The following is a 13,291-nucleotide window of genomic DNA, read 5'->3' on the forward strand; positions in this document are numbered from 1 at the left end:
CTTTACTATGAAGATAGTGAGGCACTCAAACATGTTGCCTAGAGAAGTTGCAGATACCCCATCCCTGGCACTATTCAGTGCCAAGCTGGACTGAGCTCTCAGCAACCCAGTCTTGTGGAAGGGGTGTTGGATTAGATAATCTTTGAAGGTCCTTTCCAACCCAAGCCATCCTATGATGTTACCCCACACAGGTACCCAATCAGCACAAGTTATCCAGGTGCCAGCTCTAAGGTGGCATCTAATCCTTACCTGGGCTAGAGGGTCCACACAACAGATGGAAGACCTGCCCATGCACAGGGTGTCCACTTGACTCAAATATCAGTGGTAGAGACACTTCCATATGATGTTGGGGCTGTCTCTTCTCACAGGTGCTGGCTTCCTTGATCCTAATGCACTCTGCATGAAAAACGAGGATGTCTGAGACCTCAGACGTGGCTCACTGTGAGCTGGCAGCAGGCAAATGGGCTGGCAGACACTGTGGTCAAGTGGATTGATGGGCAGGAGGGTCCAGGGGGAGGTGGATACAGCATGTGCAGCAGTGGGGTGGGACAGCAGCAGGCTCCCTGGATGGCAGTGAGCTGTACCTTACCAAGGTATCTCCCTGACAGCAACTAACCTCCCTTGAAGTATGAGGCATTTTCAAAATACAACTTTTTTTTTTCCTTAACTCATGTAAGGTACCAGGAAAGCAGATCATCCAGGCCACAGTCAAGAATAATTTTCAGGGATCATTTTCATAGATTCAGTGACAAAAGAAAAGAGTGCTGCAGGAAGCTACCACCCAGAGGTTTCCAAGCCTTAGGCAAAGGTAAGTGAAGAGCACTAAACCCAGGGTGCAGCAAGAAGTTATCTTGTTATTCACAGGAAAGATCCTGAGAAGGTAAGAAATAGAAACTCCAGGCTGGGAAAGAGAGCTTGAGAGGGAAGCAAACAAGCCCAGTCTTGCTGTAGATGTACACAACAGTGATGGACCAAAACTCTCCATTAGTAGCAAACAAGGATGACAAGAAGCATGAAGCTTCTTGTGGTATATAATTGCCCTAAATATATCTGAGCACTGCTTTTTCTAGAGACAGCTGCTGTCTTGTTGCCCGCAGAGGGACGAGCTACCAATTTTGCTTTCCACACCTCTGAGTGATGGGCAGAACTTGCATATGTGCCAGCAAAGACACACAAAGAGGATGCAAAGGGCACTGGCTTTCTCCCTCAGAGGAAGTCAGGGAGCACAGAGGGCTGACTGCTCCAGGTGCTGGTAAACACAAATAGTACAAGAGAGAAAAAGTTAATGTACTACAGCATTGATAGCATAGGGGAGGGGGAGCTGGCCTGTTCTAAACCTCAGATACTCCCACAATGAGAAAAGGAGGAGAACTGGAACAGTTCCTGTTGCTGGGGAACATCACTAAGGTCTCTCCGTCCCTGTCAGCCACTGCTGGGACATGTAAAATGTGCTCCACTAGCAAGGTAAAAATTGTTTTCTACAAAGACAGCATTGACTTCCTGGCAACAACCTCCAGCCTGCCTCTTCTGGCACCTGCATCAGACAGCACAGGTAGGCTCACAGGAGAGCTTCCCAAGTGCCCAGATCCCAAGTATTTGTCTCCACAGCTGAAGTCAAAAAGAGACAGTGAATGCTGTGCAAGGTCACAGTACACAAACTCTGAGCCATCCTGTAATGCCTGTCACAGCAGAACAGATGTGGGGTCCAAACAAGCAGGAGAGGCTGCTCAGATCCTCATCAGCTGATATTTGTACTATAGTTGCAGTATGGATGCTTATTTGAGTTGCAGGATTTAGACACGCATTCCTAAGAACCACACGTGGAAACAGCAGCCATTTCATTGCCAGCATCACAAAGGGGCACTGTGCCCTTTAAACCACGGTCTAATTTGTAATTTTACCTGAGTGTGACAAAGCATCATAATATATACAATACACTGAGTAAAAGAAAGGCACCCTTTATTTTTCAGTAGTTTCTAAGACTGATGTCTGCTAAATCAGAATTACATTCAAAATTAATTTGCACTTTTGAGGAATTCACACCTGGTTCACTTTGACATAGGGGGATTACTAGAAAGAGGCTGAAAAACTATATTGTGGCTGTCTACTCAATCTCCTTCAGCTTCTGGAAAGGCAAAGTAGTCTTTCTCTTTCCTCATGTATATTTTCCCCAATATCTTTGTCTTCCCTTTTCTTGCTATTTGTTCCCCCCTCTTCCTACTCCCCTGGTCATGGGATCACTGACACGAAAGAAAATAATTAGGTGGGTGGGTGTCTTCCTTTCTTTTCGATATCTTAATAGACATTGTGAAATAGTGCACTAGAAGAAAAAAACCCAAAAACCAGACAAATTCATTCATCCATCGCTCCCTGCTGTGCAGAGGGAAGGGCTCGGGGCCGCGCAGGTTCCCGGAACGGCCCAGCGGCGCGGCCTCACCGGTCGGTTCAGCAGGAACAGCTGGATGCTGCAGTGAGGATGGGAATTAGAGCGGCATCTTTGGGAGCACAACCCCAAGGTAAGGCTGGAGCAGAGGAGCGGGCGGAAAGGCCCATGTAAATACATACCAGGGTATATCAGGAAAGGCAGTGCGGCTCGCAGGCGCCCGCTGCCCTCACAGGCCCAGAGCCCGCCGGCCCCGCTCCCACACGCCGAGCCCGCCGGCCTGCGGCGCCCCCTGCCGGCCGCGGCGCGGCACGGCACAGCCCCGGGATACTGCACAGCCCCGGGATACTGCACAGCCCCCGGGATACTGCACAGCCCCGGGATACAGCACAGCCCCGGGATACGGCACAGCCCCCGGGATACTGCACAGCCCCCGGGACACGGCACAGCCCCCGGGATACTGCACAGCCCCCGGGATACTGCACAGCCCCCGGGACACGGCACAGCCCCCGCAGGAGCAGCTCCGAGCCGGCAGAGCAGCGCTCGGTGCCGCGGGCTCGCACCGGCAGCCCGGCGAGCCGCCGCAGCGGGTGCGCCCTACCACGGTGCTCTGCCCCAAGAGTTTGGAGAGAAATGCAAAACACTTTCTGATGAACAGAGGAAAATCCACATAAACTGATTCAACGAAGGAGATCTATAAAGTGCCACTACCCAAGTACCATCTTTCTACACAAGAATTATGGGTCATAGGAAGTCCGGGTAAAAACAGGATAGAGGACCATCTTTGACAATACAAGGAAGCCATGCAATAGACAATCCACTCACCCAGACCAGGTGTGCGTTGTAGAAGCAGACACTGCTTCCAGGTCTTTGATAGGCTCACAGGGATACATTGTCTTGGAGTAAGCGAATTGAATTTCTCTCAGGGCAAACTACCCTAAGAAATAGCCTCCAACCAGTAACCAGGGCTCCGGTTCCCCCATTTTTACCAGTTGCAGGCCTTCGGCTGACAGGAACAAGAAACAGTGGACTACAGCAACAATCTTACCCTTTGCCACCCCTACATCAGTCTGGAAGTGCTGCTCCTCCTTTTTTGATATTGTCAGCTGAAAGCTCAGCTGCTTCTTATAAACACAACAGTTACAGAATTTTTAATCTTTTCACTGAGACTGACTTGTTCACGTTAAAAAATACAAGGAGCTGTTTTTCCTTAGGAACACTTGCTCTGTATTCTTCTCTCTCATTCTTAAATTGAGGCCTGAAGCAGCTACAGGTCAAGTGTCGCAGGCAAGCAGAACTTGCAGATGCATTGTTTAGGTTTTATACAAAGGAAACACCCAATCTTTACAGACACAGAGCTCTCCAATCACCATTGTTTATGTTAGAAGTGATCTTTTAAACTGTAAGGTAGTACAGTTAAACTGCAAGATAATGTTGCCTCTGTACAAGTGTGAAATATTTGAGAGAATGGACAGACAGCAGCTGAGTATTTTTAAACATCACTGTATCAAAAAGTGTTTCATGCAAACACAGTCATCATGAGGACTCCATCCAATGCTACACTTGGCTATCAGATCAAGGACGGCAGAAAATTAGAAATGACTGATTAAACCACGCTAGGTAAGGCATTTCCTAGCATAGTATGATGAAAGAACAACGACAGTACAAGAGTGTTCTGGGCTTTGAAAAACATTTAAGAGGGAAATCCCTGATAGAGAAAATGCTTCCACACAAAGACAAAACATTTTAACTGTAGAAGAGAGGGCATGTGGCACTTATTTATGCAAAAGCATGAAAACAGGGATGATGCTGGCAGTAAAATAGAAATTGGTGAGGTTATTCTTTGCATAGCTACAAAAGACAATTTTTAAACAAGATAATCTTTCATTAAAGGATAATTTGAATAAACTTAAAACAGTCCTTATAGGGAATTTGTGAGAATGGTATCTTAAGAGAATGTAATCTTGCAATAAATGACAACAAGTGAAAAAAGGTTCTTTTATTTCTCAGTGTTTCTCCACTGTCAATACTGTCCTTTTGCTGCAACATGTTGCAAAAAAACTCTCTGCCTTTTCCATTTTAAACAGCTACAATATTTACAGGCTGTTTCCAATAACACACGCAGACACATACACACTCACAGACACGCAGGTACATATATCCCTATCCCTGGCAAGGTAACCTTTTGCTGGTAGAAGCAATATATATTTTCATTGTCCATTAGAAACCAAAGCCACCCTCTCTTTTATGCTCTACTCCCTTCTCCATTTCCTAACCAGCAGCTATTGTCAGGCTTTCAAGGGCATCTGTGTAAGAAGTTACATATCCAGCTATTTGATTGACATCTTTCGAAGTTTCAGCCTAAATGTACTGGGCTTATCTAGTCAAACTGTACATACCAGAAGTCATAAAAATTGTTCATATTCAAATGTTCATGACCAAGTGATGTAGGTATACTCCCAAAATCTTTTGGGGCAGCCATCTTAATCACCTTTTAAAAAATATGCATATCATGCTGGGGTGAAACAAGTCACATGCTTTACCTTCCACCAAGGTGTTATGTACCCACTGTTTTACTAAGGCACCAGGAATTACCAGTATAATTTCTGAAAGAGTCCAGCGCCACTGAATGTACTACATTAGAATATCAAATAGCAAGCCAGACAAGAAAATAATAGATGCCTATATAATAGGTATAAAATTCCTTAATAAAATTAAGTACATAAAACCTGTGGTGGTACAACCCCAAATCCAATATAAGTTGAATAATATTGTTAATGGTAAGAAATTAAATTTATCCAGCTCCATTTTGAAAACTGAGAGTTCTTGAATTGAGAAAGGTCTTTAAAGCAGTGTCTTTGTTATCTACACTCCTGGTTGCATGGTGGTGTGTGCATTATCAGAAGGTTGAATCAATCATAAGGCATCTCTTCCCCCCTTGCCCAAATCCAGACAAAGATTTATAGCCTCTTGCCAAAGGCATAGACCTGTGCCATGTCTTCATCTGTCATCTCACCAGTCATCCAGGTTTCTCAAAGGGTTCTTCAGTTCCCAAAGGCATTGTGACCATGGGATGAGGAATGACTGGTGATGACTCTTGACTGGAAAACTGGCATCACTACTCAGAAATATGCCAGATGTCCCATGCAAAGTGGCTGTAGGACCGACCAGTCAGCCTACATGGAATTACCTCAAGAACTAATCATCACCATCATCTTCTCCAAACTCTGAAACCATTTCACACATGCTGGATCATAAGAGAGATCCCCAGAATCCAGCACTAGTATCATCCATTTAAAGTAGCACAGAAGTCTAGGTGTCATCAGTGGTGCCACATACACAGTTATAGGTTTTTGGTGGTTTTAATCAGAACACTTTAAAAGATTTCACACAGAAGTGAAATGAGAAAAGGTTTTAAAACATCATGTAGTAGCCATTTTTACTAACGACATTATCTGCTTAATGGGGTTTTCAAGCCCTTTTCTGCAACTGAGTGTTTTAGGGAGAAGTCCTTACATATGTACACATAGATACAACCTCCGAAGAAATCTGAGAGAAAGAAAATAGATTGGGATCTACCTAGAAGCTACAACAGTAGGACTTAACTGGAATGTTCTTATGGCAAGAGAATATCACAATGCAAGGGTACAGAGTAAAAGCAAACATCTGTAAGGGTTTTCATAAAAGTCTAGAAAGATCTAAAAAATTCTGCTCTATGGTAAGGTTCAATTTCGACTGACAGGACTAATTTGAAAATACCCATCTTTTTCATCCTTACAACAGCAGAAAAATATTACACATCAAGACAAAGGCCAAGAAAATAAAAGATGAAATAATTTCTATCTAGAACAGAGGTTTCCACAGGCAGGTCTATCCTGTGAGGAGGTGTGCCCACATGGCCAAGAAGGCCAATGGTATCCTGGCCTATGTGGCCAGCAGGACCAGGGTTGAGATCAACCCCTGTACTCAGCACTGGGGAGGCTGCACCTTGAGTGCCGTGTTCTGTTCTGGGCCCCCCAATTTAGGAAGGACATTGAGATGCTCAAATACATCTAGACAAGAGCAACAAGGCTGGTGAAGGGTCTGGAGCACAAATCCTATGAGGAGGCTGAAGGAGCTGGGGTTGTGCAGCCTGGAAAAGAGGAGGTTCAGGAGAAACCTTATCACTCTCCACAATTCCCTGAAAGGAGGGTGTAGCCAGGTGGGTTGATCTCTTCTCCCAGGTAACCAGTACCAGGACAAGAGGACTAGTCTTAAGCTAAAGGTTAAGACATCCCCAGTCTTTAAGGGGAAGTTCAGGCTGGGTATTAGGAAGAAATTCTTCACAGAAAGAGTGAATGGGCTGCCCAGAGAGGTGGCTGAGTCCCTGGAGGTATTGAAAGAAAAGACTGGATGTAGCACTTCATACCATGGTCTAGTAGTTGAAAAGGTGGTGTTCAGTCATAGGTTGGACTCTATGACCTCAAAGGTCTTTTCCAACCTAGTTAATTCTGCGTGCTTCTGAGTCAGAAGAAAAACATTTTTGTCACTTGCACAGTAGAAACCAAAGACAAATGCTGTACAAACCAACATACAATCATATGAATCTTAATGAGGTCACGAAAATCTTCAGAGTTAATTTTCCAAAGCCTTATGGAAGAGTGAAATTTCAACTAGATGGCTTCTGTTGAGCAGATCTGGAATAGGTATGAGCACTACGTGAATGGCTTCACAACAGATGTTAGCCGAGTACCTGAAAGGAAGTGTTAACCTGTTAGCTCTGCACATTAAAATCCATCTCCTGAAGTCAGCATACCAAAAGTCTTATGTTTTATAAAAAATAGAACTATTCATTAATTCTCTTTGCCCTTAAAAAAGTCTCTCTTTCTTTCCCTATCTGCTGTTTGCCAATAGAATTCCAGGCAGATAAACATATGCGCTAAAATTTCCACATTAACAAGCCATTAATTCCTATCACATCTTTTACCAGCAATGGACATTGTCCTTACCTTGCCCCAAAAAGAGCAAGAGCTTGTTCAGTCAGGGTTAACATGCTGAAAGTTGTTTCAGTCAGCTTAAAAAAAAAAAAAACAAAGCAAAAATATATTTTGGTTTTCAGTCATTTGTTTAACTCAAGGCTTCCATCCAAGGGAAAAAAATCCAACCCTGTGCAACTGATGTCAAACAGGGGCTTATTTTCAAACTTCTCCCTTTTAAATGAAGCAATGTTGCTAGTGATACAGAAAACCTGGAAGGTTAATTAATTAAAGGTATTAATTAATTAAAAGTATTTACCTGAAGGGAAGGACATAGAATAAAACCTTCACTAAAAGGCCTTCAATACAAAACTGACACATTTTCTTCATTCCTGATAGCATTACCAGACCACTACAGAAGTTTCATTTTCTGTACTACATTTTCATATATGCAGATTAATTCAACTACTCTATAATGCGATACATGTGATAAATAATTTTGCTGTTCCACATAGTTTCAAAGGTGGCAGATCTGTGCATTTATACCATGATTAAATGGGACTGTGTATGAATAAAGTGAATAGTAATATGCAACTTCAAGATGCACAGCATTTCAAGGACAAGTTTGCATAGTCTATGATGCAAGCAAGGTCCCAGTATCATTCACTGGGAAAGGTAACTGGAACTGGGAAGCTACCAGGCACACAGACTTACCCTCTCATGGCCAGACGGCACACAGTGACTTGAGCTGGAATACCAGTGTTTCTTAGGTAGCTGTTTTCTCCGTTTTTCTTATCCCATGTAATTTCACTCTTATGTTAGGTACATAATGGACAATGTTTCTCTGAGGTCAGAGAATTAATTATAATAACCTCTGTGGTATATCAAAAGTCTCATCTAATTACAACACATATAAAGAAGTGAAGGTGACTGAGAAGAAGATGGCTGCTCCCAAAAGCTAGAACGTATGCAAATTCCCCACAGAGTCCTATATAATTATAGGTCAGAAACAGGAAACAATCACAACAGGTACATTTCTTTCTTACGGATTAAGAAAAGTGAGTCATAGAAACTGCAAGTCAAGAACAAACCAGTTTCCCTCTCACACTCCCATGATAGTTCTGAGTTACTTGTTTCCCTGAATACACACTTTTAAAAAAATACAATAAAACCTAGGATATGTAACACATGAATAATTCAACTTCACAGTTATAAATATTCAAATTACACTTACATAGAATATATAATCACAGAAAATAAAATTCAAGTAATAGAAAAGAATGAAGACTAAAGGGAAAGAAAAGGCAAGGTGGTAAAAGTGATACAAGTTTAGGGCTGTGCCTTCTATAAAAGATCATTGAAAGCAAAAGTCAAGTTTTACTGTGTTCTTTTTTTTTTTGTATTGTTTGGAGAGTTGTTACTTTTTTTTCTTTTCAAATTGGATAGAATAAAAAAAAAACCTTCAAGCATCTGTGAAGTAATCATGGACCTGCACCTCCCACTACAAAACTAAAACCACTGTGTTTGCCAGAGAAGAGCCAATGAAACAACACAGCCAGCTCCGGGTGTAAAGAAGCAAAGTAGCCATGGCTAGTGAAGGGAAGACAGATGGAAAGTCATATTGGGGCCCACTTTAAAGCTAGATGTGTTGTACAGGTTTGAGGTACCACTGCCACCACAATAAAGTTTGATGTAGTACAGGGATACTCAGGTGCTTCTCTACACATTTGTTATTTTACCATTTATTGTGAAGAGGATGCAGCAAATGCACTTGTACGAAATACAGAACAAAGAACCAAACCCATGGCACAGCCCTTACCATCAACATGTATATGGAGAGGGAGGGGATTAATCCCAAAGGCAATTTAAATAATGGTATTTTATATACTTATATTTATATATATAAATAAATGTTCTCAGCAATCTCAGGGTTGTTTTTAGTGCATTGCTGTAAAAAAATTAGTGCAGTTCTCATTAATGTTTAGCTCATAAGGAATAAGAATCTATACATCTGTTCAGTCTCTTCTTGCCACACCTGAAACCCTTACACTGTTTCACCAAACTGAAGGTTTGTAGTCAATTTCATTAAAATAAGGTGGATGAATTCCACGCACTCTGTGACAAGACATGGCAATTTTTGGCAAAACAATTAGAAAAATATGAGGTGCTCTGATCTTAGAACTGAAACGTTTGTTGATTTAAAGCATTACGCAATGCATAACAAAATTTATAAACAAAAGATATGTCTCAACAAATCTATCCTTCATGCAAGTGTTTCTTCAGCAGCTAACAACTTAAAAAAATTTCTTACACTTGTTTATTTGGGGAAAGGGACTTAGACAAATCTGTGTTTCAAGTCCTTTCCTACAACCGGACCAAAGTTTTGTGTCCTGGGAGCTGCTTCTTCTGGACCCTTCTCTCTTCTGAATCATTGGAGAAGGGGAAGTTTCAGTCTCAAAGAGATTTACACTTCAGCCCCAAGTTCAAGGACTCCAGTTTCAACAACAGCAACATATTTATCTTCAATTTGAACCAGCAGGATGGTTTTATCTATATGTGACCGACTACTTGGATCTCTGCTGCAAGGCACCCAGCGGTGAATCACCTGGGGGGAGAAAAAAAAAACAAAATCCAAAGTGTAATAAACTGTAAGCTCCACAGGGAGACCTGTCATATCAAAGTTGTGGCTGATAACTCAAGACCCTTACAGGGTTAAAGGAGCAAAAATACAGGTGCTATATGACTTAGTTGCTCATTTTTCAATGACAGCATACCCATAGATAGCTGCATGCTGAAGTCTTGCTGAAGATCTGCTTCTTAAAATCACAGTAAGGTCTTTTACAACCATGAGAGCAACCAGTCTGATTTAGATTTGAGTAGGAACAACTTGACCCCAATCAGAACCAAACAGTTCATCCTAAGTGAATAGCAACCGACAAAAGGGCACACATGGAGATCTGGGGTATTTTGATGCTCAATTTGTAACAACCTCAGTGTTGTGCAGTGCAGAACTGCAGTTCACCAGGAGTCAGGGAAAACTATTGTCTCTTGCAAATTACAGATCTTGCTGTGATTTTGTTACCTATGCACAGTGAATTCAAGGTTGATCTTCTACACCAAGTTATTCAAAGATAATTTAAAATAAAAAATATTATAAAGAAGAAGGGGTTCAGAAACAGTACTACAAATTATTGTACCATACTTCCTTGAATCTACAGAACTCCAGTACTTTGATCTGCCACTTCCCTGGAATTGATTGCCAGAAGGTCCCTTTTTCATATCTTGTATGTCTTTGTTCATCTACCTCCTTAAGAACATACCCTTAACTTCTGGATGCCCCAAAGGAACAATAACAATCATCAGCTTCATAGAAATAGAATTATCTCAAATTTCCCAACTGTGGGAAAAGAACACTTAATTCAAGACAAAGTAAGTCAAAAAGCAAGTACAACAAATTTTTACAAATTTCACTGCAGTAAAGTTTTCAAGATATCCCTAAAGATATAAAAGAAAAAAAATGACAGAATACCACAATCTTCCAAGATCAAATCCAAGAGACTCACTTAACCTTCATTATACACAGATGGCAATTTCTCTTAACACTGGGGGAAGGACATTTAGCTTTGTCCATTCCATGAGATCTATGCTGCAGGGAGAGCAGTTCAGCCAGGGAAGCACAGCATCTTTAGTTCCTCTGATGCTACAGTATGATATTTAAGTGTCTGTTCAAGTATGACTCCAAAGTGTGCCCATATAGTTTTCAATTTAACACTGGTACCTTTGAGATTGCTACAGGCATCAATATCATGGCTCCTTAAAAACTCTTCATATGCAAAAAGTTGTACACAGATTAAAACTCATCACTGCCATACTGCCACAATCAGTTTTACCATCTCTTCTATAATGACTGGCATTTATTTAGTACAAGCAAAATGTTGTCACTAGGTAGTCAAGAGGTGGTAAGAATCTCTTGGAGGAAAAGGGTTCTTCTACACCCCAGAATCATGTATCATAGAAAGATCATACTGGGCATACCCTCTTAAAACCTGGAAAAAGCAGCTACATTCCAAAGAGGACTGCTAAATGTAATTTCTTTGAAGAAACCTTATAGTGTCTTTCTGACTTATACACACATTGCACTGCATACTTACAAGATAAACTAAATTAGGAAAAAGGCTTTTTTCAGCAGCAGCAAAGTTTTAAACCACTGAGTGCTGAACTTCATACTGAGAACAGACATAAGGTAAACTGCTTAATGAGCAGCAACTCAGCAGGTAAGAATAATGTCTGCCTATTCACAGAAAGGACCACAGCCACAGGATCCAAAAAGGAAGACTGTCCTAAGAGCCTTACTGATACTAGTATGTTTAACCACAGGCAGCTGAAGCAGGCAGTGGAAACCATGTCATCAAGTTAAATCCTTTCCTCCTAATCACACTCAGGATAATCTGGTGCTTTCCCCCTTTCTTGTAAGGTTAAAAGATGCTCTTCTAAAAAAACCTGCTTATATGCTGCACCAAAAATAGATGAGAAGCATTCAGAACAACAGCTTATGCTGACCTTTAAATCCTCTTTGTTTTAATCTTTCTATAGCATCAATCACTGTACATATCAGCATGCTGCAATTCACAGAACACACTCACAAACTCCTGAAAAAAATTGTTCAGTGCCACAATGCAAGAGGACATGTTTCAATATAACCCTTTACATTCACCGTCTTTACCACATTCTTGATCTGCAATAGTATGCCTAAACCCAACATTTACAACAGCATTCACAGGTGTTATTTACAACGTAACCCTACTGTCCCAAGAGTGGGATGTCAACTCTAGCAGATTGCTTCCATGAATAATTGTGTTTCCAGGGCCTTTTCTTAATGTTGATGCAACAGCAAGGTAGATACAGTGTACACTGTGTAACTGGCATTTCTCCATTTCTTAGCTGAAGTTTGCACATGTATCCGTCATATAATAAAGAGACATCTAAAAACTCTATTTTGATCAGAATAATTTAAAACAAAATACTGTTAATCTTTCAATTACTTGTTAGTAAATCTTTTCAGGGATTGACAGTTTAAAGAAAGGAAAATGAATGTTGGATGAATGAAAGCAATGCTGAGAAATCAAGACAAGCTGAAAGAAGGCAAGGGAGGAGTGGTGGCTTACAACATTTGAAACACCAGCCTGCATCTTCTGCACAGAGTTGTAGAAATAGCTCTCTGCCTCAAATTAGGATTCTAGACCTGCTCTCCCAGCAACAGTGACTTTGAGGACAGCTGCTGACCTAACTTACCTACTACATCGATCTTTGCATTGACATATAGGCAGACTGCCGCAGAATCAAGACACTGCCCTTTTTAAGGTTAGCTTGCCAACTTCCAAGCAAAACTTACATGGCCTTCCATGCCTTCCTGAGGACTCCAGTCTTTCCAGCTGTTTCTTCCAGCTTTTAGCCGTATCACCTCATCTGGCCACTGCAGCTCTTTCCTTTTTGACACGTTGATCCCTTCCAGTACTTGACTGGGATCCATTAACTATAAGTAGGAATTGAGTTTTGACTGTTAGTTCAGCCAAAATTAAAAGAAACAGATAAACTGTAACCTTTTGCATAATTCCAGATAACTGACTTTAACCCACTGACATTGATTTCTGACCAATTTCAAGGCTGGAAACTTGAGCTCCAGGCTCTCCAAGCCCAAACAGCACTGAATTTGGAAATGATGCTGTGTTTTCAGATACCAGTGAATATGGTGAGTATGCCAGTTCACTGAAGCAACAGCTCCAGTTCCATTCCCCACCTCTTTCAGTTACACTAGCTCATGGCAGGACTGGGGAGATGGCACAACAAAAGCATTGGCAGCACACAGTCTAGTAGCAGAGAAAAGTTAAGTGATTATGAGCTGTTACAATAGGCTCATTACTTCTTACAGAATACCTTAAGAAACTTGGGGAAT

General features: G+C 41.6%; 1 protein-coding gene across 8 annotated transcripts in view; it reads right to left on the bottom strand.

The window, feature by feature from the left end:
- Positions 1-4,367: 4,367 nt before the first annotated feature.
- The window catches only part of PCNX1 (pecanex 1), an 87,187-nt gene continuing 78,263 nt past the window's right edge, over positions 4,368-13,291 (bottom strand). For all 8 annotated transcript variants that reach the window (XM_030274417.4, XM_030274415.4, XM_030274414.4 and 5 more), the window contains 2 exons: positions 12,731-12,871; positions 4,368-9,943 (listed from right to left, as the gene is read on the bottom strand). In XM_030274417.4, the coding sequence (XP_030130277.1) occupies positions 9,803-9,943; positions 12,731-12,871 (282 nt within the window). In that variant the 3' untranslated portion in view covers positions 4,368-9,802. The remainder of the gene's footprint in view (positions 9,944-12,730; positions 12,872-13,291) is intronic.

This window comes from Taeniopygia guttata, chromosome 5 (assembly GCF_048771995.1).
Source record: "Taeniopygia guttata chromosome 5, bTaeGut7.mat, whole genome shotgun sequence".
In the NCBI taxonomy this organism is placed as follows: Eukaryota; Metazoa; Chordata; class Aves; order Passeriformes; family Estrildidae; genus Taeniopygia; species Taeniopygia guttata.